This window comes from Salvelinus fontinalis, chromosome 36, assembly GCF_029448725.1.
Source record: "Salvelinus fontinalis isolate EN_2023a chromosome 36, ASM2944872v1, whole genome shotgun sequence".
NCBI lineage: Eukaryota > Metazoa > Chordata > Actinopteri > Salmoniformes > Salmonidae > Salvelinus > Salvelinus fontinalis.
This window is the reverse complement of record NC_074700.1, coordinates 12,452,549-12,477,985: the sequence shown is the minus strand read 5'-3', so window position 1 is coordinate 12,477,985 and position 25,437 is coordinate 12,452,549. Positions and strand designations below refer to the sequence as shown.

The window sequence follows — 25,437 nt, the reverse complement described above, 5'->3', positions numbered from 1 at the left end:
CCTGATTTAGCCCACTGCGGTGAAAGTGCCATTATTGCTGGAAAGCCTAGAACATACTTAGAGAGAGATGGGGAAAAGACGTGTTCTGATTGGTCCATCTGTATTTGTTCAGGCTTCTGATTGGATTGCAGATAGAACCTTATATTCAAAGCACAAATGGGTTTATGCAGAGAGAACTTTCTAGTTTTCATTTGTTTCACTTAATTTTACTTTTGCAAGAATCTAACACATGAAGAACGATCGAAAGATCAATCATACGGTTTGTGACACATTTTTGACAAAAATGTCAGATAGAAATGTCTAGTCCCAAGGTCTCGCAGTGACGGCAACACGCCGTTTCAATTTGCTCCGAACAAATGTTACAAGGCGCAGAAGGACAAGCAGACAAATACACACGTTTACAGGTGCACACACACAGTCACTGTCGAATTGAAGACGCTGACAAAAGTGTCTCAGCCTTCAATCGCAAACCATGTCAGTCACTGAAGCTGTTGCGCTCTATTCCTGAGCCAAATAGGCTTATTGATTGTGTTCTTTAAAGATGTTTCTGTGGCTTGTTCACGGGGGGACGACCACTGTATTAATTTGAACTACAGCCAATCAATACGAAGGACAGGGAGACCAAGGCTTGTCTGATCAGCTTTTTTTCCTTGTTGTATCATGAAATATCCCCCCTACCCTTCTATTTCCCCAATAAGTTATGCGTAAAAAAGATGAAAGTAGGAGACATTTTCTTATTTCCCTATTTGGAATATGCATTAGACCTCAATAGAATGCCTGTGGCTTGGTTAAATCGAAATCAGTACTGTTTAAACTTATACCTTTCTCTGTCTTTTTTTTACCTTGTGTTTGAGAGGAGAGAGAGAGTCAGTGCATATTCAAGTAAGCTCTGGTGGTGCATGCAGCAAAATCCCATCTATTTTCAGCTTCTTGACTGTTCCGTCTCCCATTTGAACAGGTATGTGCAGTATTTGTTACGGTACTCCCCCCATTTCCCCAGCAGCATCGACGGATAAGACGTTTCCTGCTCCTCTTATGGGTCAGGGGTTACACAAATGCAAATCCATCCTCCAAACAGCGAACGGGAATCGCTAACACCTGGGTCACTCTGTAGCCATGAGGGGTTAGGTAAGGATTGGGGGATTGGGGTAAATCTTAATACCAACAATTACCACCACACGGACCGAGTAAACAAGCTATTGGAGGGGGGGGGAAAGACTGGCACACTATAGGCCTACATATTGATGGAACGTGGGAGAAAATGTCATGGCAGAGCGAAGACGAACCTGTATAGAAATGAGAGGATTTTGATTCAGCGGGGTCATAGCGGATGTCTGGAGGAGCGATTGGTGTGCCGTCGTTGAGTCACCCAGCGACAGGAACAATGAGGTTTCACTATGTCCACTTTAATTATGGGTGGCTAGGACCTACGGACCGAGGGGGATCTCAGAGCTCTTGTTCACAACAGGGCTCTCCAGTGACGGCTAGCCCATCAGAAGTCGTCAATGGCGCATGTAAGGCAGTTAGAGGAGTCTAGGAGAGGTGTTGGAGACTTAAAACTTCTTGTCAATAGGGGGGCGCTGTTTTCACTTTGGAAAAAATCGTGCCCAAATGAAACGGCCTCGTACTCTTTTCTAGATCATACAATATGCATATTATTATTACTATTGGATAGAAAACACTCAGAAGTTTCTAAAACTGTTTGAATTATATCTGTGAGTAAAACAGAACTCATTTTGCAGCAAACTTCCATACAGGAAGTGAAAAATCTGAAAACGAGGCTCTGTTTCAGGGCCTGCCTATTCAACTGGCTTTTATTTATCGATATGCATGCACTTCATACGCCTTCCACTAGATGTCAACAGGCAGTGGAAAGTGGAATGGGGTGTCTAGCTTGATCTGAGGCCGAACAAGAGCTTTTGGAGTGACAGGTCCGGAATTTTCTTTGTCTTCGAAGGCGGCGGCGGAGCTCGACATTGTCTTCTGAAAAGCGTTCGGTTTACACGGCGAATATCTCCGGCTCTGATTTTATTTGATACATATGATAATAACATCATAAAGTAGGTTTTTTCAACCGAGTTTTATCAGTTTATTCAACGTTTATTGGGACTTTTGGAGTTTTCCGTTCTTTGCGTCAAGAGAGGATGGGAATGGTAGCAACCTTGGCTAGCATTGTGGCGCGAATTCGACAGAAGAAATGGACATTCTAAAACCAAACAACGATTTATTCTGGACCAAGGACTCCTTGTACAACATTCTGATGGAAGCTCAGCAAAAGTAAGAAAACATTTATGATGTTATTTCGTATTTCTGTGTAAAATGTTGACTCCTATTCTCCGCCGTTTTGGTGAGCGCTGTCTCACAATAACGCAAGCTGTATGTTATGGTAAAGTTATTTTTAAAAATCTAACACAGCGGTTGCATTAAGAACCAGTGTATCTTTCATTTGCCATACAACAAGTATTTTTATGTCAAGTTTATGATGAGTTCTTTGGTCAGATTAGGTGAGTGTCCAAAATATCTCCGGAGATTCTGGTGAATCGATGCTACGTATTCACAATGTATAACCAGGATTTGTAGCTATAAATATGCACATTTTCGAACAAAACATAATTGTATTGTATAACATAATGTTATAAGACTGTCATCTGATGAATTTGTTCAAGGTTAGTGATTCATTTTATATCTTTTGCTGGTTTTTGCGAAAGCTACCTTTGCGGTGAATAAATGCGTTTGTGTGTTTGGCTATTTTGGTAAGCTAATATAATTCTATATTGTGTTTTCGCTGTAAAACACTTAAAAAATCTGAAATATTGGCTGGATTCACAAGATGTTTATCTTTCATTTGCTGTACACCATGTATTTTTCATAAATGTTTTATGATGAGTATTTATGTATTTCACGTTGCTCTCTGTAATTATTCTGGCTGCTTTGGTGCTATTTTTGATGGTGGCTGCAATGTAAAACTATGATTTATACCTCAAATATGCACATTTTCGAAAAAAACATAAATGTATTGTATAACATGTTATAAGACTGTCATCTGATGAAGTTATTTCTTGGTTAGTGACTAATTTTATCTCTATTTTGTCGGTTTTGTGAAAGCTACCTATGCGGTGGAAACATGGTGAAAATATGCGTTTGTGTGTTTGGCTATTGTGGTTAGCTAATAGAAATACATATTGTGTTTTCGCTGTAAAACATTTTAAAAATCTGAAATTATGGCTGGATTCACAAGATGTTTATCTTTCATTTGCTGTATTGGACTTGTGATTTCATGAAAATTATATTATATGATATCCCTGTCCCGTTAGGCTAGGCTATGCTAGTCAGCTTTATGATGAGGAGGATCCCGGATCCGGGAGAGAGAAGCGGTAGAGGTTTTAAGGGTGCTAAGGAGTCTTTAAAAACTCTTAAGGATCTGACCCTTTTTTAAAAATGTTCTACTAAAATGACATACCCAAATCGAACTGCCTGTAGCTCAGGACCTGAAGCAAGGATATGCATATTATTGATACCATTTGAAAGGAAACACTTTAAAGTTTGTGGAAATGTGAAATTAATGTAGGAGAATATAGCACTTTAGATCTGGTAAAAGTTAATACAAAATAAAAAAACATGCATATTTCTTTTCATCATCTTTGAAATGCAAGAGAAAGGCCATAATGTATTATTCTAGGTTATAGGTGCCATTTAGATTTTGGCCACTAGATGGTAGCAGTGTATGTGCAAAGTTTTAGACTTATCCAGTGAACCATTGCATTTCTGTTCAAAATTTTGCATCAAGTCTGCCCAAATGTGCCTAATTGGTTAATTGATACATTTTTAAGTTCATAACTGTGCACTTTCCTCAAACAATAGCATGGTATTATTTCACTGCAATAATTAATGTAAATTGGACAGTGCAGTTAGATTAACAAGAATGTAAGCTTTCTACCCATATCAGATAAGCCTATGTCCTGGGAAATGTTCTTGTTACTTATAACCTCACGCTAATCACATTAGTCTACGTTAGCTCAACCGTCCCACAGGGGGGACACCGATCTCGTAGAGTTAATTAAAGGGAGGTGTTAAAGACATTTAAGGGGTTCGGCACAGGTGTTTGAACCTGTACGTGTTTAAAGAGATCAGGGGTGAAGTCTTTCCTCGATTTCCTCGCATCCTCTCTCCATCTCAAATGTCAGAGGAGAGGAGAGCATTGGATCAAAATGGGATTCAGAGAAGATGCAAAGAATCGAGGAAAGAGTTTTGAAATGCAGCCCAGGAGAGGGTGATTCAGACATCCTAGTCAGATCCCAGTGCATCAGTGATGGGGGTCGAGGTGGGAGAGGGATGAGAGTCGATAAGAGCCAGACTGTTCTCCCCCTTCTGGTAAAGGTCAGTTCGATCCCCAGACGATCCCTGCCTGGCTATATCACTCGCCCATGAACTTTCCCTCTTCCACCATTTCTGGGTGGTTCACATCAGGAGGCCACAGTGCAACCCAGTGTGTGGATAAACAAGGCACATAAAGGTTGTCTGTGTGAAGAGAGAAACACTCTGAGGGATGTAGTGGAATGAAGGATAGAGTTTAGGATCAGGTGTGTTTTGCTCGTGTCTTGGTTGATAGTAAAGCTATGGTGAAATGTGAAGTCAGAGAAGCACATTAAAACAGTTTCATTGGAGACCGTAACATGTACATAGCAGCACAGTTCAATCTCAAGGCTTTTCAAGACATTTTTCTTCATACATAATTCACAAAACATTCTTTCCAGGGATACATTTCATTGCTATATCAAAAAGCTAGCAATCTGTCTCTGAAGAACCTTAAAACCTCATCAGAACAGATCAGGGTGCCAAACAATGAGAATGACAGCAGAGTGGTGATAGGAAACTCTGTGTCATTCAACAACAACCGTGTTGCATTAGTAAGAAGGATAACATACAATTAACATTTCACTTGACCAACATTTTCCTGCAGACACTTTTTGAAAACCCAAGCAAAAGGGAGAACAGAAAAGCGTTACCTGCAGCCCGGGAGGGCGTAGGTCAGAGGTGGTTCCAGGTGAGCCAGAAGGACAGGACAAGGGTGGGACGGACAGTGTGGAGGCACAGAGAGCACAAGGAAGGACATGGCAGGAAGCACAACCAAAACAGAGAGAAGTGTGGAGGGAAGGAGGGTGAGAGAATTGGGGGGTGCCAGGGATAGGGAGATGGGCTAGGAAGACGGGTTAAAGAAAATGGAGGTCGGGAACGAGGGAGGGTGAGGAAAGCTGAGGAGTGAGGAAGAGGAGGAGATTGGGCAGAGAGGAGTTTTTTTTCCCCCTCTAAAAAGAACCAAAAAAAGGAATGAACCCATACCTTGGTTGCTTAACGTCAGGTGCGCCAGACCTTGAAGGAAAGAACAGAAAAAAAGAAAAGAAAGGAAAAAAGAAGGTCATAAAAGGCAACGGGAGGAAAAAAAGCATTGTCACAACGTTGGACTGCAGTTTGTGACAGACATCCTGGGGCAGACTCGGATGTCAGAGATTCAACTCAAAGGTAAGAGAGAGAGAGAGAGAGAGAAAGAGAGAGAGAAAGAGAGAGAGAGAGAGAGAGAGCAAGAGAGCGAGAGAAAGAGAGCGAAAGAGAGAGAGCGAGATAGAGAGAGCGAGAGAAAGAGAGAAAGAGAGAGAGAGAGAGAGAGAGAGAGAGAGAGAGAGAGAGAGAGCGAGAGAAAGAGAGAGCGAGAGAGAGAGAGCGAAAGAGAGAGAGCGAAAGAGAGAGAGAGAGCGAGAGAAAGAGAGAAAGAGAGAGCGAGAGAGCGAGAGAGAGAGAGAGAGAGAGAGAGAGCGAGAGAAAGAGAGAAAGAGAGAGCGAGAGAGAGAGGATAACGAAAAAATAAGCAAACACTTCTTGAGTGAAGGTGTGGGGGGGTAGAAAAAAAAAAGCATTTCATTTGGTGCAACCCCCGAAGGTCATTGCGCACACAAATGCTTTTTTTTTCTCTGAAGTACTTATGGAACACACACATATTAACTGTTTGGCAGCGACAAGTTTCAACTGAATTCTATACGGTATAAATCTGTACTGCTCTTAGAGATCCAAGGTCTCTAAAAGAAAGGGTCAAAGATAAGCAGTAAAACACAGGAACAGCCCAGAGTCGAAGACTATATATACTGACACAGATACAGTAAATGTTTACAGCACAGATACTACACCGTGTTAACAGCCCTGATATAGCCTCGGCAAACATCCAAATAGAATGTTGGTGGAATCAGGGGACAAATAAATTCGATTCCAATCATTTCAAGGGGCTCCACAGTTTTGGGGTCAAATGATGTCAACCACACTGTTACACCGGAACTCAATAATGACTATGGAAATCCGGCATCACCTCCCAGCAATACAGTACATCCCTAGTGCTGACGAAGTCACTTCAGTCAGACCAGACCAACTGGAAACAACTGGAAATCAGAAAACCACTACACAAACAAAAGAGCCTTGATGAGACTCTTTGGCCACACTATTTGCAACTTGTGAATGGTTGAATAGCAATTCTTTAGTCAAACTACTACTGTATATATTGCCCATAAATAAAACATGTCTGATAACAAAATGGGTAACATGTAATATGTTCTACCTATCACAATGACAACATTGCAAGGCAACAGATTTCCAGGAATGTGAACACCTAGATGTAATACAAACACATATGCAAAGAAAAAGCTTTCTCTGACCTGAGCGATACACACATAATAGGACGTTTTGATTGGCCCAACCTTCAGGTAGTCTAAGAACAATTGAGAAGTACACAGAATATTCTGAGAAGTACCAACTGTGTTTTTCAACCTCAAGGTATTGTCAAGAAGGCACCCTGCTGGAAAAAATATATATGTCTTGAACAAGACGTAATTTCTGGGCCGCATCGATGACAATAGCAATGGGGTCAACAGCCATTTATCTCAACAGCATTGGTAAACATTGCATTTTGATTTGTTCTCTCTGGTAATCTTGGTTTCAGGCAACATATCACCGGGTAGGATATTTGTAAGAGATATCCTACATCCAGATATCATTGATAGAATGGTTACGCCACAAAAAACTATAACGTCAAACAACATCGCCCCGAGCACCCACCTTACAACAGACCAATAGCTAACACAGGATTGTAAATACAGTGACTCCCAAGTACCACAGCATTCTCTATTGTCCTGTCTTTGAATAGTGACTGTGATTAAGGAACAGGAATGTAGTGCATGTTCAATTGATCTATTTGGGCTAATTCCTGCTGGCCCCTATATAGAGAGAGTCCAATCATCCTCCCTCCCCGTTTTGTTCCTCTACCCATAATCCATTAGACAGATAAGGCAGCCCAAAGAAACAGGCCTGTGCTGATGGTGCATACCAAATCATCTCATCCCCCGGGTTCTCTCTCCCTTCTTCTCCCCCTCCCTCTCTCCAAGACCGCGCGCTGGAGCAGAGGCAACATTATAAATATCTTGAAGTGTGAGGAGAGGAGGAGCGCTGGAAGTAGGAGGGTGGCGAGGGGTGAGGCGCACAGCTGTTTGCCACACAGCTGGCCCCGTTTGCATCTTTGCACAAAAGAGAAAGGCACAGGCGTGATGGGAGAGGAAGCTGCAATTCAATAATGAGAGGTACAAGAGGGTGAAACACTTAAAAAATAACATAGGGAGACATTGTGTGTGTGTATGTGTGTGTGTGTGTGTGTGTGTGTGTGTGTGTGTGTGTGTGTGTGTGTGTGTGTGTGTGTGTGTGTGTGTGTGTGTGTGTGTGTGTGTGTGTGTGTGTGTGTGTGTGTGTGTGTGTGTGTGTGTGTGTGTGTGTGTGTGTGTGTGTGTGTGTGTGTGTGTGTGTGCGCGCGCACGTCACACAAAATATTTTCGCTTGGCAGAGGCAAAAGGGGTGTCAGACTAACACAGAGCCAGATCCTGAGCGGGATATGAAGAGGCTTCAACATGTTTCAGCATATGACACAGACAGAGAGAGGGAGAAAGACGTTCTGGCCCAAACATATCAAGAGACCACCTGTTCACTTTCACACTTGCCTCCCTCAAGCTGGGACGATAAACCAAAAATGATCGACACCGACCATACCGATCACTTATCTCAAGCGTTCTGCTGATATCATTCATTACGATAAGTAGCCTATCCTAGAGAAATGTGATGTAGGAAAATAAATTAATAATATGGGTGATTGTTATTGCGACAATTGATGGCTACAACTATCAAACTAGTAGTAGTATAAACGGTGGTGCACATTAATATTACAAATGTATCGTTCTATTATCTTTATCTTATCAATACAGGCAATTTATCGTGATATGCATTTTTGTCCATATCGCCCAGTTCTATCTCCCAGCCAAACAGCCTATGTGAAAGGCATTGTAGGCCTCTCTGAGGAAACAGACAATAAGGCCTGACCATAACTACAGTAATTCAACTCATAGGAAAGCCATACGATTGCATTGGAAATACACCTTCATACACAAATCGAATTACTGCCACTAAACACATTGAAAGCATAATGAAAATAAAAACTTAGCCTGAGACCTATAATTTACCCCGAAATCTGAAAATTTGATTACGCACTTAATTGGGATTTGAGTGCAGATGGGAATGCCTGACGCAATCCGAGCCGACCAGGGACGGCTGACGATTGGCTGGAGATGATTGAGTGACAGATGGAGACGGGTCATAATTCTGTCATTAGGAGGAAACGTACAACCGTGAAATCTCTCCTTCCCTCTCTCGGTCTCTCCCCCTGTCTCTTTCTCTTTTCTCCCTCGCTCCACATCCATCTCTCAATCAGCCAGCTGCAGCTGCCGTCTGCTCTCCTCCTCACATCCTCCTCTCCTCCACTACCCTACTCTGCTTCCAGCCATCCCTACTAAACATTTCCACTGTTGGGCATTTAACTCAGAATTACCCAGCACTCCATCAAGGGCCCTGGGTTGTAAACAACCCCACCAAAATGGATTCTTTTAAATCGAGGACAAAAATAGTGAGGGGATACAAAGAAATACATTCATAGAATACATTAGCATGTTTGATGATTGCAGGAAATTCACTATGAACATCTAAATTTAACCCTGCAGCCGTCAACAGTATGGTTATGTCATCCGGAGTAGGAATGTCCTAAAATGGACACCGTAACCCAGCCTCGCCAATACAGGAATGGTATAACCATCTCCGACAGGTGTGCTCTTCAACGACCTTGTCAGACGTCATTCGTGCACCATGTTTACCTAACAACACACGTGGTCCTTCCATCACTTACATGGGGAACAGATGTGGAGGGGGACAGAAGACGGAGGTAAAGCACACACGAAGTGGACAGAGAACGATTAGAGTCATCATCAGTCGGTTCTCTCCTCCATCACATGTCCATCAGTGGGAACAATAGTCTAACTCGGACAGAGGAGTACGTTGGCTGTGGAGACCCCAGTGGGGCTGTGAAGGCATAAAAAAACACTACCATCCTCCATGGAGGTCCGGCAAGCATATGGCCACATCCCTATACATACACCCACAACATATGTCACACTAGCATACACACATACCCACTGGAATAACGGGTGGTGCAGAAAGGATCGCTCTAATTGGTTGGGTGAGGAGCTTTGGTTGAATTTATCTCCAAAAGATTGATATTGATGTCATATGTTTTGGTAGACAACGTGGTGAAGGGCAACAGAAATCACCAAGCAAGACATTTTGCCAATGTGCCATAAACATGTGAATAATAGGTTAGTGCTTCGTAATAACATGTTATACATGTTATTACATGAGACCGTGTACTTTCAGTTTCCAGTACCATTTACACTGCAACATGTCATGTCTTTATAATGCCTCGGAACATTTACTTTCGCAGAACAATCCTCGTAGCTATATTAGATCATGAAACGATGCTAGTGTGGCTGCGTAAGGGCCACAAAAACACACGCTCCGGAAATTTGTAAAAACATTTGTTGAAAAGACGTCGGGAGAAAAGTCTCATTGAATAATGCATGCTGTGTTTTACAGCTCGAGTAATGACTATCGAAACTCGAGTGGAATTTAAAACACTTTGCTGTAGCAGGGGAAAGCCGAGGTTAGAGAGAAAGTATCATAGGATGGCCGAGAGCAAGGGATGGTGATGGATTGATGCTCGCTGCTCTCCTCCTCTTGGCGAGCCAAATTAATTATTCAAGTGGGGCGTGCGCGATATCAAAAGGTTATCAAAGAGGATGAAACACGTGTTAAAACTGAGGCTCCAACATCAAATTAAACGCAAAAACAGGACTGGCATAGGTCATTCATCAAACTGTTCCACTGTGGCTAGCTGCTAGCATGTGATCACAGCTACAACAGAGAGCTCGAGAAGACTCCCTTGCTGATTCTATTACTCGATTTCTAACATGCCACTGATGCCTGGATGAATGGCAAGGCGACCCACATGCGGCACAATCGTCTCTTTCATACAGTGGGGCAAAAAAGTATTTAGTCAGCCACCAATTGTGCAAGTTCTCCCACTTAAAAAGATGAGAGAGGCCTGTAATTTTTATCATAGGTACACTTCAACTATGACAGACAAAATTAGAAAATCCAGAAAATCACATTGTAGGATTTTTAATGAATTTATTTGCAAATTATGGTGGAAAATAAGTATTTGGTCAATAACAAAAGTTTATCTCAATACTTTGTTATATACCCTTTGTTGGCAATGACAGAGGTCAAATGTTTTCTGTAAGTCTTCACAAGGTTTTCACACACTGTTGCTGGTATTTTGGCCCATTCCTCCATGCAGATCTCCTCTAGAGCAGTGATGTTTTGGGGCTGTTGCTGGGCAATATGGACTTTCAACTCCCTCCAAAGATTTTCTATGGGGTTGAGATCTGGAGACTGGCTAGGCCACTCCAGGACCTTGAAATGCTTCTTACGAAGCCACGCCTTCGTTGCCCGATGCGGTGTGTTTGGGATCATTGTCATGCTGAAAGACCCAGCCACGTTTCATCTTCAATGCCCTTGCTGATGGAAGGAGGTTTTCACTCAAAATCTCACGATACATGGCCCCATTCATTCTTTCCTTTACACGGTCGTCCTGGTCCCGTTGCAGAAAAACAGCCCCAAAGCATGATGTTTCCACCCCCATGCTTCACAGTAGGTATGGTGTTCTTTGGATGCAACTCAGCATTCTTTGTCCTCCAAACACGACGAGTTGAGTTTTTACCAAAAAGTTCTATTTTGGTTTCATCTGACCATATGACATTCTCCCAATCTTCATCTGGATCATCCAAATGCTCTCTAGCAAACTTCAGACGGGCCTGGACATGTACTGGCTTAAGCAGGGGGACACGTCTGGCACTGCAGGATTTGAGTCCCTGGCGGCGTAGTGTGTTACTGATGGTAGGCTTTGTTACTTTGGTCCCAGCTCTCTGCAGGTCATTCACTAGGTCCCCCCGTGTGGTTCTGGGATTTTTGCTCACCGTTCTTGTCATCATTTTGACCCCACGGGGTGAGATCTTGCGTGGAGCCCCAGATCGAGGGAGATTATCAGTGGTCTTGTATGTCTTCCATTTCCTAATAATTGCTCCCACAGTTGATTTCTTCAAACCAAGCTGCTTACCTATTGCAGATTCAGTCTTCCCAGCCTGGTGCAGGTCTACAATTTTGTTTCTGGTGTCCTTTGACAGCTCTTTGGTCTTGGCCATAGTGGAGTTTGGAGTGTGACTGTTTGAGGTTGTGGACAGGTGTCTTTTATACTGATAACAAGTTCAAACAGGTGCCATTAATACAGGTAACGAGTGGAGGACAGAGGAGCCTCTTAAAGAAGAAGTTACAGGTCTGTGAGAGCCAGAAATCTTGCTTGTTTGTAGGTGACCAAATACTTATTTTCCACCATAATTTGCAAATAAATTCATAAAAAATCCTACAATGTGATTTTCTGGATTTTCTTTTCTAATTTTGTCTGTCATAGTTGAAGTGTACCTATGATGAAAATTACAGGCCTCTCTCATCTTTCTAGGTGGGAGAACTTACACAATTGGTGGCTGACTAAATACTTTTTTGCCCCACTGTATGTAGTGCAATCTTCTTTGTTCAGGGGTTTCCAGGAATGACTCGCCTTGTCTTCAACGCTGTAATAAACATCAAAAGATTAACATTGATTTGTATGTGCTTCGTAGTAAATGTGATTACATACTGTAGGTGAATTTAAATGTAAAAAGCCATATCTCAGACTGGCCAATAAAAAGAAAAGATTAAGATGGACAAAAGAACGCAGGCACTGAACAGAGGAATTCTGCCTTGAAGGCCAGCATCCCGGAGTCGCCTCTTCACTGTTGATGATGAGACTGGTGTTTTGCGGGTACTATTTAATGAAGCTGCCAGTTGAGGACATGTAAGGTGTCTGGTTCTCAAATTAGACACTCTAATGTACTTGTCCTCTTGCTCAGTTGTGCACCGGGGCCTCCCACTTCTCTTTCTATTCTGGTAAGAGACAGTTTGCACTTTTCTGTGAAGGGAGTAGTACACCGCGTTGTACGAGATATTCAGTTTCTTGTCAATTTCTCGCATGGAATAGCCTTCATTTCTCAGAACAAGAATAGACTGACAAGTTTCAGAAGAAAGGTCTTTGTTTCTGGCCATTCTGAGCCTGTAATCGAACCCACAAATGCTGATGCTCCAGATACTCAGCTAGTCTAAAGAAGGCCAGTTTTATTGGTTCTTTAATCAGAACAACAGTTTGCAGATGTGCTAACATAATTTCAAAATGGTTTTCTAATGATCAATTAGCCTTTTAAAATGATAACTTGGATTAACTAACACAACGTGCCATTGGAACACAGGCGTGAGGGTTGCTGTTAATGGGCCTCTGTACGCCTATGTAGATATTCCATAAAAAATCTGCCGTTTCCAGCTACAGTAGTCATTTACAACATTAACAATGGCTACACTGTATTTCTGATCAATTTTATGTTATTTTAATGGACAAAAAATTTGCCTTTCTTTAAAAAACAAGGACATTTCTAAGTGACCACAAACTTTTGAACTGTAGTGTATGTATATATATATATATATATATATACTGTATATATACACAGTGGGGAGAACAAGTATTTGATACACTGCCGATTTTGCAGGTTTTCCTACTTACAAAGCATGTAGAGGTCTGTAATTTTTATCATAGTGTAACGATTTTCCTCCTCTTCAGACGAGGAGTATGAAGGATGGGACCAATACGCAGCGTGGTAAGTGTCCATGATAGTTTAATAAAAACTGAACACGACAAAATACAAAAATAACAAAGTGAATGATAACGAAAACCGAAACAGTCCTGAAATGTGAAACAAACACTAACACAGGAAACAATCACCCACAACACACAATGGAAAACAGGCTACCTAAATATGGCTCCCAATCAGAGATAACGATTAACAGCTGACTCTGAATGGGAACCACACCAGGCCAAACACATAGAAAAACAACAACCTAGAAAAAAGAATGTAGACTGCCCACCCAAACTCACGCCCTGACCAAACTAAAATATAGACACAAAAACGGAACTAAGGTCAGGACGTGACACATCGGTACATTTCAACTGTGAGAGACGGAATCTAAAACAAAAATCCAGAAATTCACATTGTATGATTTTTAAGTAATTCATTTGCATTTTATTTCATGACATAAGTATTTGATACATCAGAAAAGCAGAACTTAATATTTGGTACAGAAACCTTTGTTTGCAATTACAGAGATCATACGTTTCCTGTAGTTCTTGACCATGTTTGCACACACTGCAGCAGGGATTTTGGCCCACTCCTCCATACAGACCTTCTCCAGATCCTTCAGGTTTCGGGGCTGTCGCTGGGCAATACGGACTTTCAGCTCCCTCCAAAGATTTTCTATTGGGTTCAGGTCTGGAGACTGGCTAGGCCACTCCAGGACCTTGAGATGCTTCTTACGGAGCCACTCCTTAGTTGCCCTGGCTGTGTGTTTCGGGTCGTTGTCATGCTGGAAGACCCAGCCACGACCCATCTTCAATGCTCTTACTGAGGGAAGGAGGTTATTGGCCAAGATCTCGAGATACATGACCCCATCCATCCTCCCCTCAATACGATGAGGTCGTCCTGTCCCCTTTGCAGAAAAGCATCCCCAAAGAATGATGTTTCCACCTCCATGCTTCACGGTTGGGATGGTGTTCTTGGGGTTGTACTCATCCTTCTTCTTCCTCCAAACACGGCGAGTGGAGTTTAGACCAAAAAGCTCTATGTTTGTCTCATCAGACCACATGATCTTCTCCCATTCCTCCTCTGGATCATCCAGATGGTCATTGGCAAACTTCAGACGGGCCTGGACATGCGCTGGCTTGAGCAGGGGGACCTTGCGTGCGCTGCAGGATTTTAATCCATGACGGCGTAGTGTGTTACTAATGGTTTTCTTTGAGACTGTGGTCCCAGCTCACTTCAGGTCATTGACCAGGTCCTGCCGTGTAGTTCTGGGCTGATCCCCCACCTTCCTCATGATAATTGATGCCCCACGAGGTGAAATCTTGCATGGAGCCCCAGACCGAGGGTGATTGACCGTCATCTTGAACTTCTTCCATTTTCTAATAATTGCGCCAACAGTTGTTGCCTTCTCACCAAGCTGCTTGCCTATTGTCCTGTAGCCCATCCCAGCCTTGTGCAGGTCTACAATTGTATCCCTGATGTCCTTACACAGCTCTCTGGTCTTGGCCATTGTGGAGAGGTTGGAGTCTGTTTGATTGAGTGTGTGGACAGGTGTCTTTTATACAGGTAACGAGTTCAAACAGTTGCAGTTAATACAGGTAATGAGTGGAGAACAGGAGGGCTTCTTAAAGAAAAACTAACAGGTCTGTGAGAGCCGGACTTCTTACTGGTTGGTAGGTGATCAAATACTTATGTCATGCAATAAAATGCAAATTAATTACTTAAAAATCATACAATGTGATTTTCTGGATTTTTGTTTTAGATTCCGTATCTCACAGTTGAAGTGTACCAATGATAAAACTTACAGACCTCTACATGCTTTGTAAGTAGGAAAACCTGCAAAATCGGCAGTGTATCAAATACTTGTTCTCCCCACTGTATATACACAGTTGAAGTCGGAAGTTTACATACACTTAGGTTGGAGTCATTAAAACTAGTTTTTCAACCACTCCACACATTTCAAATTATAGTTTTGTGCATGACAAAAGTAATTCTACCAACAATTGTTTACAGACAAATTATTTCACTTATAATTCACTGTACCAAAATTCCAGTGGGTCAGAAGTTTACATACACTAAGTTGACTGTGCCTACATACACTAAGTTGACTGTACAACAGTAAAACGAGTCCTATATCGACATAACCTGAGAGGCCGCTCAGCAAGGAAGAAGCCACTGCTCCAAAACCACCATAAAAAATCCAGACTACGGTTTGCAACTGCACATGGGGACAAAGATAGTACTTTTTGGAGAAATGTCCCCTGGTCTGAAAAAAAGTATAACTGTTTGGCCATAATGACCATCATATGTTTGGAGGAAAAATGGGGAGGCTTGCAAGCCGAAGAACACCATTCCAACCGTGAAGCACGGGGGTGGCAGCATCATGTTGTGGGGGTGCTTTGATGCAGGAAGGACTGGTGCACTTCACAAAATAGATGACATCATGAGGACGGATAATTATGTGGATATATTGAAGCAACATCTCAAGACATCAGTCAGGAAGTTAAAGCTTGGTCGCAAATGGGTCTTCCAAATTTTTTATTTTTTATTTTTTTTATTTCACCTTTATTTAACCAGGTAGGCTAGTTGAGAACAAGTTCTCATTTGCAACTGCGACCTGGCCAAGATAAAGCATAGCAGTGTGAACAGACAACACAGAGTTACACATGGAGTAAACAATAAACAAGTCAATAACATGGTAGAAAAAAAGAGAATCTATATACAATGTGTGCAAAAGGCATGAGGTAGGCAATAAATCGAATAATTACAATTTAGCAGATTAACACTGGAGTGATAAATCATCAGATGATCATGTGCAAGAAGAGATACTGGTGTGCAAAAGAGCAGAAAAGTAAATAAATAAAAGCAGTATGGGGGGTGAGGTAGGTAAATTGGGTGGGTAGTTTACAGATGGACTATGTACAGCTGCAGCGATCGGTTAGCTGCTCGGATAGCAGATTTTTAAAGTTGTTGAGGGAGATAAAAGTCTCCAACTTCAGAGATTTTTGCAATTCGTTCCAGTCGCAGGCAGCAGAGAACTGGAAGGAAAGGCGTCCAAATGAGGTTTTAGCTTTAGGGATGATCAGTGAGATACACCTGCTGGAGCGCGTGCTGCGGGTGGGTGTAGCCATCGTGACCAGTGAACTGAGATAAGGCGGCACTTTACCTAGCATAGCCTTGTAGATGACCTGGAGCCAGTGGGTCTGACGACGAACATGTAGCGAGGGCCAGCCGACTAGGGCATACAGGTCGCAGTGGTGGGTCGTATAAGGTGCTTTAGTAACAAAACGAATGGCACTGTGATAAACTGCATCCAGTTTGCTGAGTAGAGTGTTGGAAGCTATTTTGTAGATGACATCGCCGAAGTCGAGGATCGGTAGGATAGTCAGTTTTACTAGGGTAAGTTTGGCGGCGTGAGTGAAGGAGGCTTTGTTGCGGAATAGAAAGCCGATTCTTGATTTGATTTTGGATTGGAGATGTTTGATATGAGTCTGGAAGGAGAGTTTGCAGTCTAGCCAGACACCTAGGTACTTATAGATGTCCACATATTCTAGGTCGGAACCGTCCAGGGTGGTGATGCTAGTCGGGCGTGCGGGTGCAGGCAGCGAACGGTTGAAAAGCATGCATTTGGTTTTACTAGCGTTTAAGAGCAGTTGGAGGCCACGGAAGGAGTGTTGTATGGCATTGAAGCTCGTTTGGAGGTTAGATAGCACAGTGTCCAAGGAAGGGCCGGAAGTATATAGAATGGTGTCGTCTGCGTAGAGGTGGATCAGGGAATCGCCCGCAGCAAGAGCAACATCATTGATGTATACAGAGAAAAGAGTCGGCCCGAGAATTGAACCCTGTGGTACCCCCATAGAGACTGCCAGAGGACCGGACAACATGCCCTCCGATTTGACACACTGAACTCTGTCTGCAAAGTAGTTGGTGAACCAGGCAAGGCAGTCATTAGAAAAACCGAGGCTACTGAGTCTGCCGATAAGAATATGGTGATTGACAGAGTCGAAAGCCTTGGCCAGGTCGATGAAGACGGCTGCACAGTAATGTCTTTTATCGATGGCGGTTATGATGTCGTTTAGTACCTTGAGCGTGGCTGAGGTGCACCCGTGACCGGCTCGGAAACCGGATTGCACAGCGGAGAAGGTACGGTGGGATTCGAGATGGTCAGTGATCTGTTTGTTGACTTGGCTTTCGAAGACCTTAGATAGGCAGGGCAGGATGGATATAGGTCTGTAACAGTTTGGGTCCAGGGTGTCTCCCCCTTTGAAGAGGGGGATGACCGCGGCAGCTTTCCAATCCTTGGGGATCTCAGATGATACGAAGGAGAGGTTGAACAGGCTGGTAATAGGGGGTGCGACAATGGCGGCGGACAGTTTCAGAAATAGGGGGTCCAGATTGTCAAGCCCAGCTGATTTGTATGGGTCCAGGTTTTCCAGCTCTTTCAGAACATCTGCTATCTGGATTTGGGTAAAGGAGAAGCTGGGGAGGCTTGGGCGAGTAGCAGCGGGGGGGGCGGGGCTGTTGGCCAAGGTTGGAGTCGCCAGGAGGAAGGCATGGCCAGCCATTGAGAAATGCTTGTTGAAGTCTTCGATTATCACGGATTTATCGGTGGTGACCATGTTACCTAGCCTCAGTGCAGTGGGCAGCTGGGAGGAGGTGCTCTTGTTCTCCATGGACTTTACAGTATCCCAGAACTTTTTGGAGTTAGAGCTACAGGATGCGAATTTCTGCTTGAAAAAGCTGGCCTTTGCTTTCCTGACTGACTGCGTGTATTGGTTCCTGACTTCCCTGAACAGTTGCATATCGCGGGGGCTCTTCGATGCTATTGCAGTTCGCCACAGGATGTTTTTGTGCTGGTCGAGGGCAGTCAGGTCTGGAGTGAACCAAGGGCTATATCTGTTCTTGGTTCTGCATTTTTTGAACGGAGCATGCTTGTCTAATATGGTGAGGAAGTAACATTTAAAGAATGACCAGGCATCCTCAACTGACGGGATGAGGTCAATATCCTTCCAGGGTACCCGGGCCAGGTCGATTAGAAAGGCCTGCTCGCAGAAGTGTTTTAGGGAGCGTTTGACAGTGATGAGGGGTGGTCGTTTGACCGCGGACCCGTGGCGGATACAGGCAATGAGGCAGTGATCGCTGAGATCTTGATTGAAGACAGCAGAGGTGTATTTGGAGGGCAGGTTGGTCAGGATAATGTCTATTAGGGTGCCCATGTTTACGGATTTAGGGTTGTACCTGGTGGGTTCCTTGATGATTTGTGTGAGATTGAGGGCATCAAGCTTGGATTGTAGGACTGCCGGGGTGTTAAGCATATCCCAGTTTAGGTCACCTAACAGAACAAACTCTGAAGCTAGATGGGGAGCGATCAATTCACAGATGGTGTCCAGGGCACAGCTGGGAGCTGAGGGGGGTCGGTAGCAGGCGGCAACAGTGAGAGACTTATTTCTGGAGAGATTAATTTTTAAAATTAGAAGTTCGAACTGTTTGGGCATAGACCTGGAAAGTATGACAGAACTTTGCAGGCTATCTCTGCAGTAGATTGCAACTCCTCCCCCTTTGGCAGTTCTATCTTGACGGAAAGTGTTATAGTTGGGTATGGAAATCTCAGAATTTTTGGTGGCCTTCCTAAGCCAGGATTCGGACACGGCAAGGACATCAGGATTGGCAGAGTGTGCTAAAGCGGTGAGTAAGGCAAACTTAGGGAGGAGGCTTCTGATGTTGACATGCATGAGGCCAAGGCTTTTTCGATCGCAGAAGTCAACAAATGAGGGTGACTGGGGACATGCAGGGCCTGGGTTTACCTCCACATCACCCGAGGAACAGAGGAGTAGTAGGATGAGGGTGCGGCTAAAGGCTATCAAAACTGGTCGCCTAGAGCGTTGGGGACAAAGAATAAAAGGAGCAGATTTATGGGCGTGGTAGAATAGATTCTGGGCATAATGTGCAGACAGGGGTATGGAGGGGCGCGGGTACAGCGGAGGCAAGCCCAGGCACTGGGTGATGATAAGAGAGGTTGTATCTCTGGACATGCTGGTCTCAATGGGTGAGGTCACCGCATGTGTGGGGGGTGGGACAAAGGGGGTATCAGAGGTACGGAGAGTGGAACTACAGGGTCCATTGCAAACCAAAACAATGATAATGAAAACTAGCCTGAACAACAGTATGCAAGGCATATTGATATTTGAGAGAGACATACAATAAGGCATAAAGTGATTGCAGGTCTTGATTGGGAGAGCTAGCTAAAACAACAGGTAAGATAACAGCAGCAATAACAGGGTGCTAGTCTAACACAGCAACAACAGGTAAAAGTGGCGACGACTAGGCAGAGAGGGTCGGATTAACTACACACAGATCCTGAGTTAAAGCACAGAGCCGACAGATAAAACACAAATAAACAGAATGGAGTACCGTGAATTAATGGACAGTCAAGCATGCATCAGCTATGTAGCCAAGTGATCATAGTGTCCAGGGGGCAGCCGTAGATGGAGCAGGGAGGCCTCGCGGCGTTTAAAGTTAGTAGCCCGGGGGGTGGTCTGCTCAGACGGAGGGGGTCTGCTCAGACGTGGTCGTGTCGACAGAGAATCCAAGCCAGATGGCGATGGCGAAAGAGAGGTTGTGAATTGTAGAATTGTGTTTGCTAACTGGTGCTAGCTTCGTGGCAGTGGCGCTAGCTGCGCTAGCCGCAAGCTAGCTGTGAGGATCAGAAGCAGTGGCTCAGGGATTACGGCAGGAATCCGGCGTTGTTGTCGAGAGACAGTCCGATGCTGGTAAATTGGTGAGTAATATCCAGGCTAATAACAGGGCTGGTGTCTGTGCAGAAGGTAAAAGCTACTAGCAGCGGCAAAAAAAAAATGGCTAAATTAGCTTGTAGCTGGTATTGTAGCCCAAGAATTCGCTGGTAGACCTCTTCAGCTAGCCGGCAGATGGGCCTAGCTCGAGGCTAGCTCAAGGCTAACTGGTGCTTGCTTCGGGACAGAGGTGCTAGCCAGTAGCAGCCACTCGGTTGCAGCTAGCTAGCTGTGATGATACGGTGTAATTGTCCAGAGCTTGCGTCAGGAATCCGGTGATGTGGTAGAGAAAAAGCAGTCCCATATGCTCTGGGTTGATATCGCGCTTGCAGACTGGCAGGTATTACATTTACATTTACATTTAAGTCATTTAGCAGACGCTCTTATCCAGAGCGACTTACAAATTGGTGCATTCACCTTATGACATCCAGGTATTGGCCCGGTATTGAAGCTGGCTGTGTCCGAGTTGAGGGTGAAGACCGCAGCAGTGGCTAACTGACTACTAGCTAGTAGCTAGTTATCTGGCTAGCTTCTGATTGGGGTTACGGTTCCAAAGTATAAAAAAAATAGCAGGTCCGTACCACATTGGGTGAGGCGGAATGCAGGAATGTATATTCAGTTCCTAGATGGAAAGTGAAATTAAAATATATACGAAATGTATACGAAAAATACGAAGACTATTTACTATTTACTATTTACACGCGACAGGACAATACAAACACACGTCCGACTGCTACGCCATCTTGGATTCGCGATGACCCCAAGCATAATGGGCAAATGGGCAATGACCCCAAGCATACTTCCGAAGTTGTGGCAAAATGGCTCAAGGACAACAAAGTCAAGGCCATCACATAGGTATTGGAGTGGCCATCACAAAATCCTGACCTCAATCCCATAGAAAATTTGTGGGCAGAACTGAAAAAGTGTGTGCGAGCAAGGAGGCCTACAAACCTGACTCAGTTACAACAGCTCTGCCAGGAGGAATAGGCCAAATTTCACCCAACTTATTGTGGGAAGCTTGTGGAAGGCTACCCGAAACCTTTGACTCAAGTTAAACAATTTAAAGGCAATGCTACCAAATACTAATTGAGTGTATGTAAACTTCTGACCCACTGGGAATGTGATGAAAGAAATAAAAGCTGTAAGAAATCATTCTCTCTACTATTATTCTGACATTTCACATTCTTAAAATAAAGTGGTGATCCTACCTGACCTAAGACAGGGAATTTTTACTAGGATTAAATGTCAGGAATTGTGAAAAATGTATAAATGTATTTGGCTAAGGTGTATGTAAACGTCTGATTTCAACTGTATATTTTTGGCTTTATTATTTTCCATTTACCCTACCATTTCTCCCCTAATTGGACTAAACTAATGGACAACAACACTTAGGCTTCTACTTCCAGCTTATACATCCTATATACATTTTACAGATACAGTATATGTTACAAGTTATCTTTTGTTTGTTTTAGTCCTGTCCTTCAGCTCCGCTCAACCCCTCCCATCTATCTCTGAACACCATCCAGTTTAGATTTTTCAACAGTGCTGTGATGTTTCACAAATGTTCTGAATCTTTCTATTCTCATAGATTCTATATATTGTAAATTAAAGAAACATTTTTGCTAATAGTATTATTATTAAATTGCTTGATTGACTAGGACATTTTAAAATCAGCTGCATGTTTGACATAACTCCACAAGTCATATTTATGATATCATTTACAAAGATTGTAGTTTTTTTTTTTTTTCCCAAAAAATATATATTTTTCATTATCAATTAGTATATTTGAGTTTAACCATAATCTTTGTTGCAATATTTGTTCAGTCTTTTCTGGCCGATTAAGCTGAAATTGCAGCCAACTTTCCATGGCTTGTTTAAAAAATAACGATATTTTGGAGATGATATCATTTTCAAATGACCGAAAGTGAGAGGTTGTAATCTGAATAATGGGAAAAGGCTATTCTTCAAAATGGGGTAAAACATTCTTACTAATCTGCTAGAAAACCAGTTTGGATTAAAGTATAACTTTTGTATGATTGAAGCCTTTAGTGAGAGGCCTAATGCTTTAATATTTAATAATTTCCCCCCCAAAAAATATTCATTACATAAATAGGCCAGTTTAATTTTGTCTGGCTTGCCGTTCCAAATAATACTGAATATGTTTTGCTCATATAATTTAAAAAACAAGTTGCTAGGTTTAGGCAAGGCCATAAGCAAATAGGTAAACTGGGATATGACTGAAGAGTTAGACAGGTGTGGGTGAGTTGATTGTTCCAAACTATTTTAGTGGTGAGCCGTAGAATAACCACCTCACCTGGATTAAGCAGTGACCCTGACATAAACCTACACATAAACAGCAGCTCTGTGGGAGGTCCTTGGCACAATTGTCTCTGGAGACAATAGGCTAAGCTCTAGTCAATACATCCAACACATTTCCTTTATGCTGTCTTGGAAACCTATACTAGCTTTGGTAGACTTATTCAATATATTGTACAATATTTCTTGGCAAGTTTTATTTGATTTGTATTCCTACTTCTAGCAGTGTGTGTTAAGGGTGCTGTGGTTTCCCTGGCAATCCCAAAGGGAACTGGTGACCCTAGGCAAGGCACTTAAGCTGAGCGGCTCTAGCATTAAATCTTCATGATGACTTGCCACTTACTGCTGGTCCCTACAGCTTGCTACAGTCATCATCCGTCAAAACCCAGGGGCACAGAATTGTATGGAAATGTAAATGGGATGCTTACGCGAGAGGTTAGACGGTTTAAAAAGAAGATTATAAACGGCATACTTTTGTGCAATCGAGGTGCAATAGAGGGTCGATGAGAGAGCTCACACGAGGGAGGTCGGAGAGAGAGAAGCGAGGGATTTTCATGCAAATGTTTTATCTAAATGTAGACTGTTCCATAGCGCATTCAAGTACGTGTGCGCACACACCTGTCTGTTTTTTCCCTGTTCCTCAGGTAAAAAAAATGTAGCTGAAAGAAATCATGTTACCTCACTTTCAGAAAATGAATAGTTCAGTGATTAAAATCCCGTCTCGCACATTTTGTTCATTAAAACACACAGCTAATTTGTCTGCAATATATTTACAGAATTATTTGCATACTCATGAAGATTGGCAGCGAGTAGAGATGTGAACTGCTTCTGTTTCATCTTAATTAAGCAGTTCATAAATAATTAGAACCCTCATAGGGTGATACAATAGCTCGCGCTACAGTCATTTCAGACTGTTACCAGTGCTTTCACGGAGAGGCTAAATGGACCATGATATCCTTGTTTCTGACTTTAAAGCATTGCCTCAGACTGACAAGAGACTGGACATTTTCATCCAATATACACTTGAACATCGACGTCGGCCTACACACTCTTCTCTCTCTTTTCGCACAAACCGATGATGACAGTCATTTTCTTTGCAGCAAGATGAAAATACTCATCGGTGTGTGTTCCACTATCTGGGTTCCCTCGCCTCCACCAAAAACATGTTTTTGGCCCATTGTCCCAAAGGCATGTTCGTGGAGCGACCCAATACCAGAAACACAAGAAATGCTAACACAACATCCATCTGTGTGTCCCAGTAAATCACTACTAATATACAGTATAAAACATTATCTATGGCCAATGTATAAGGAAGATCTAATGTAGAATTCAGTACTGCGGATTCCAACACATGACCCTCTACTTGAGTCAAAAACACCAAACAGTAGAGTGCAAGTTCGCTGTATCCTGTGTTGGACATTTTCCTTTTCCCCTCCCTTTTTGCTCCTCTGTCAGGACTCATAAGTTCATCTTTTGTAGACCCCCCCCCCCAAAAAAGCCCTCTATTTCCTCTTTATATGAGGTCAAATGATTCATTAATCCCTGTGAGTACTGGCCCTCTCTCTTCCAGGTTATTCGTCACTTCTGCTTCTTTGCCCTCCACTTTCACCCTCCTTTTCCTATCATCATTTCCACTGGTTCATCACATCCAATAGAAAACACTCAATGTCATCCGCTTCCATTCCCGACCGCTTTGGAGAGCAAATGACTCCAAATGTGACAACAAAACGAGGCCATAAGGCCCATCTGAAAGACCCGGGCTTGTTCCAACACATATGGCGGCTTTCTTTCTTTCTTTCACTCCCTCCCTCTTTTTCTCTCAGCCTTTTCCGGTGATGATAGCTGTAATTGCCTTTAACTCCAACATGTGACGACAAGATGCAGTGAGGAGAAGAGGAGGAAGCCAGGGCCCATCTCATGTGAGCTATTAGGCGACAGAATGCCCACCAGAATCTGTATGCTCCAGACAAAACAGCCTGAACGCTCACTCGCTCTCTCTCCCACTCTTGATAAGCCACCACCTTCCAAGGCTCATTTAGCTCTAAATTACCGTGCTTTAAGTCAGCCTTGTGTCCTCTTCTCCTCGTTCTTTATTAATGTTTATACGATTGTACTGCCTCCAAATTATTTAGCCTGGCTTCGCCTATTGCAGCCTCCTAATGCCATAAACCCGTGCCAACAAAACCATTGGGCCTCCAAGCTAAAGCTCAGATCGCATCAATTAGGAAACAACAATAATCCTTCGGGATGTCTTTGCAAATACTGCTACAGCCCTGAACGTTTGCTGATGTTTAATGTTTCATTTTGATCATTTCTCCCTGGTTTTCCATTTCCCAACTCGCACATTGAGAATTTCAATAAGCATTTTTCTACGGCTGGCCATGCTTTCCACCTGGCTACCCCTTCCCCGGACAACAGCACTGCCCTCCCCTCTGCTACTCGCCCAAGCCTTCCCCATTTCTCTTTCTCCCAAATACAGTCAGCTGATGTTCTAAAAGAGCTGCAAAATCTGGACCCTTACAAATCAGCCGGGCTAGATAATCTGGACCCTTTCTTTCTAAAACTATCTGCTGAAATTGTTGCCACCCCTATTACTAGCCTTTTCAACCTCTCTTTCGTGTCGTCTGAGATTCCCAAAGATTGGAAAGCAGCTGCGGTTATCCCCCTCTTCAAAGGGGGGGACACTCTTGACCCTAACAGCTACAGACCTATATCTATCCTACCCTGCCTTTCTAAGGTCTTCGAAAGCCAAGTCAACAAACAGATTACCGACCATTTCGAATCCCACCATACCTTCTCCGCTATGCAATCTGGTTTCAGAGCTGGTCATGGGTGCACCTCAGCCACGCTCAAGGTCATAAACGATATCTTAACCGCCATCGATAGGAAACAATACTGTGCAGCCGTATTCATTGACCTGGCCAAGGCTTTTGACTCTGTCAATCACCACATCCTCATCGGCAGACTCGACAGCCTTGGTTTCTCTAATGATTGCCTCGCCTGGTTCACCAACTACTTCTCTGATCGAGTTCAGTGTGTCAAATCGGAGGGTCTGTTGTCCGGGCCTCTGGCAGTCTCCATGGGGGTGCCACAGGGTTCAATTCTTGGACCGACTCTCTTCTCTGTATACATCAATGATGTCG

At 43.3% G+C, this 25,437-nt stretch overlaps 1 protein-coding gene across 8 annotated transcripts in view; it reads right to left on the bottom strand.

Annotated features, from left to right (window-relative positions):
- LOC129835211 (neurexin-2-like) overlaps nucleotides 1–25,437 on the bottom strand; it is a 616,507-nt gene that overhangs the window by 336,684 nt on the left and 254,386 nt on the right. For 6 of the 8 annotated variants that reach the window (XM_055900712.1, XM_055900716.1, XM_055900714.1 and 3 more), the window contains exon 4: nucleotides 5,341–5,370. The exons of the other annotated variants lie outside the window; for them this stretch is intronic. In XM_055900712.1, the coding sequence (XP_055756687.1) occupies nucleotides 5,341–5,370 (30 nt within the window). The remainder of the gene's footprint in view (nucleotides 1–5,340; nucleotides 5,371–25,437) is intronic. 8 annotated transcript variants of the gene reach the window in all.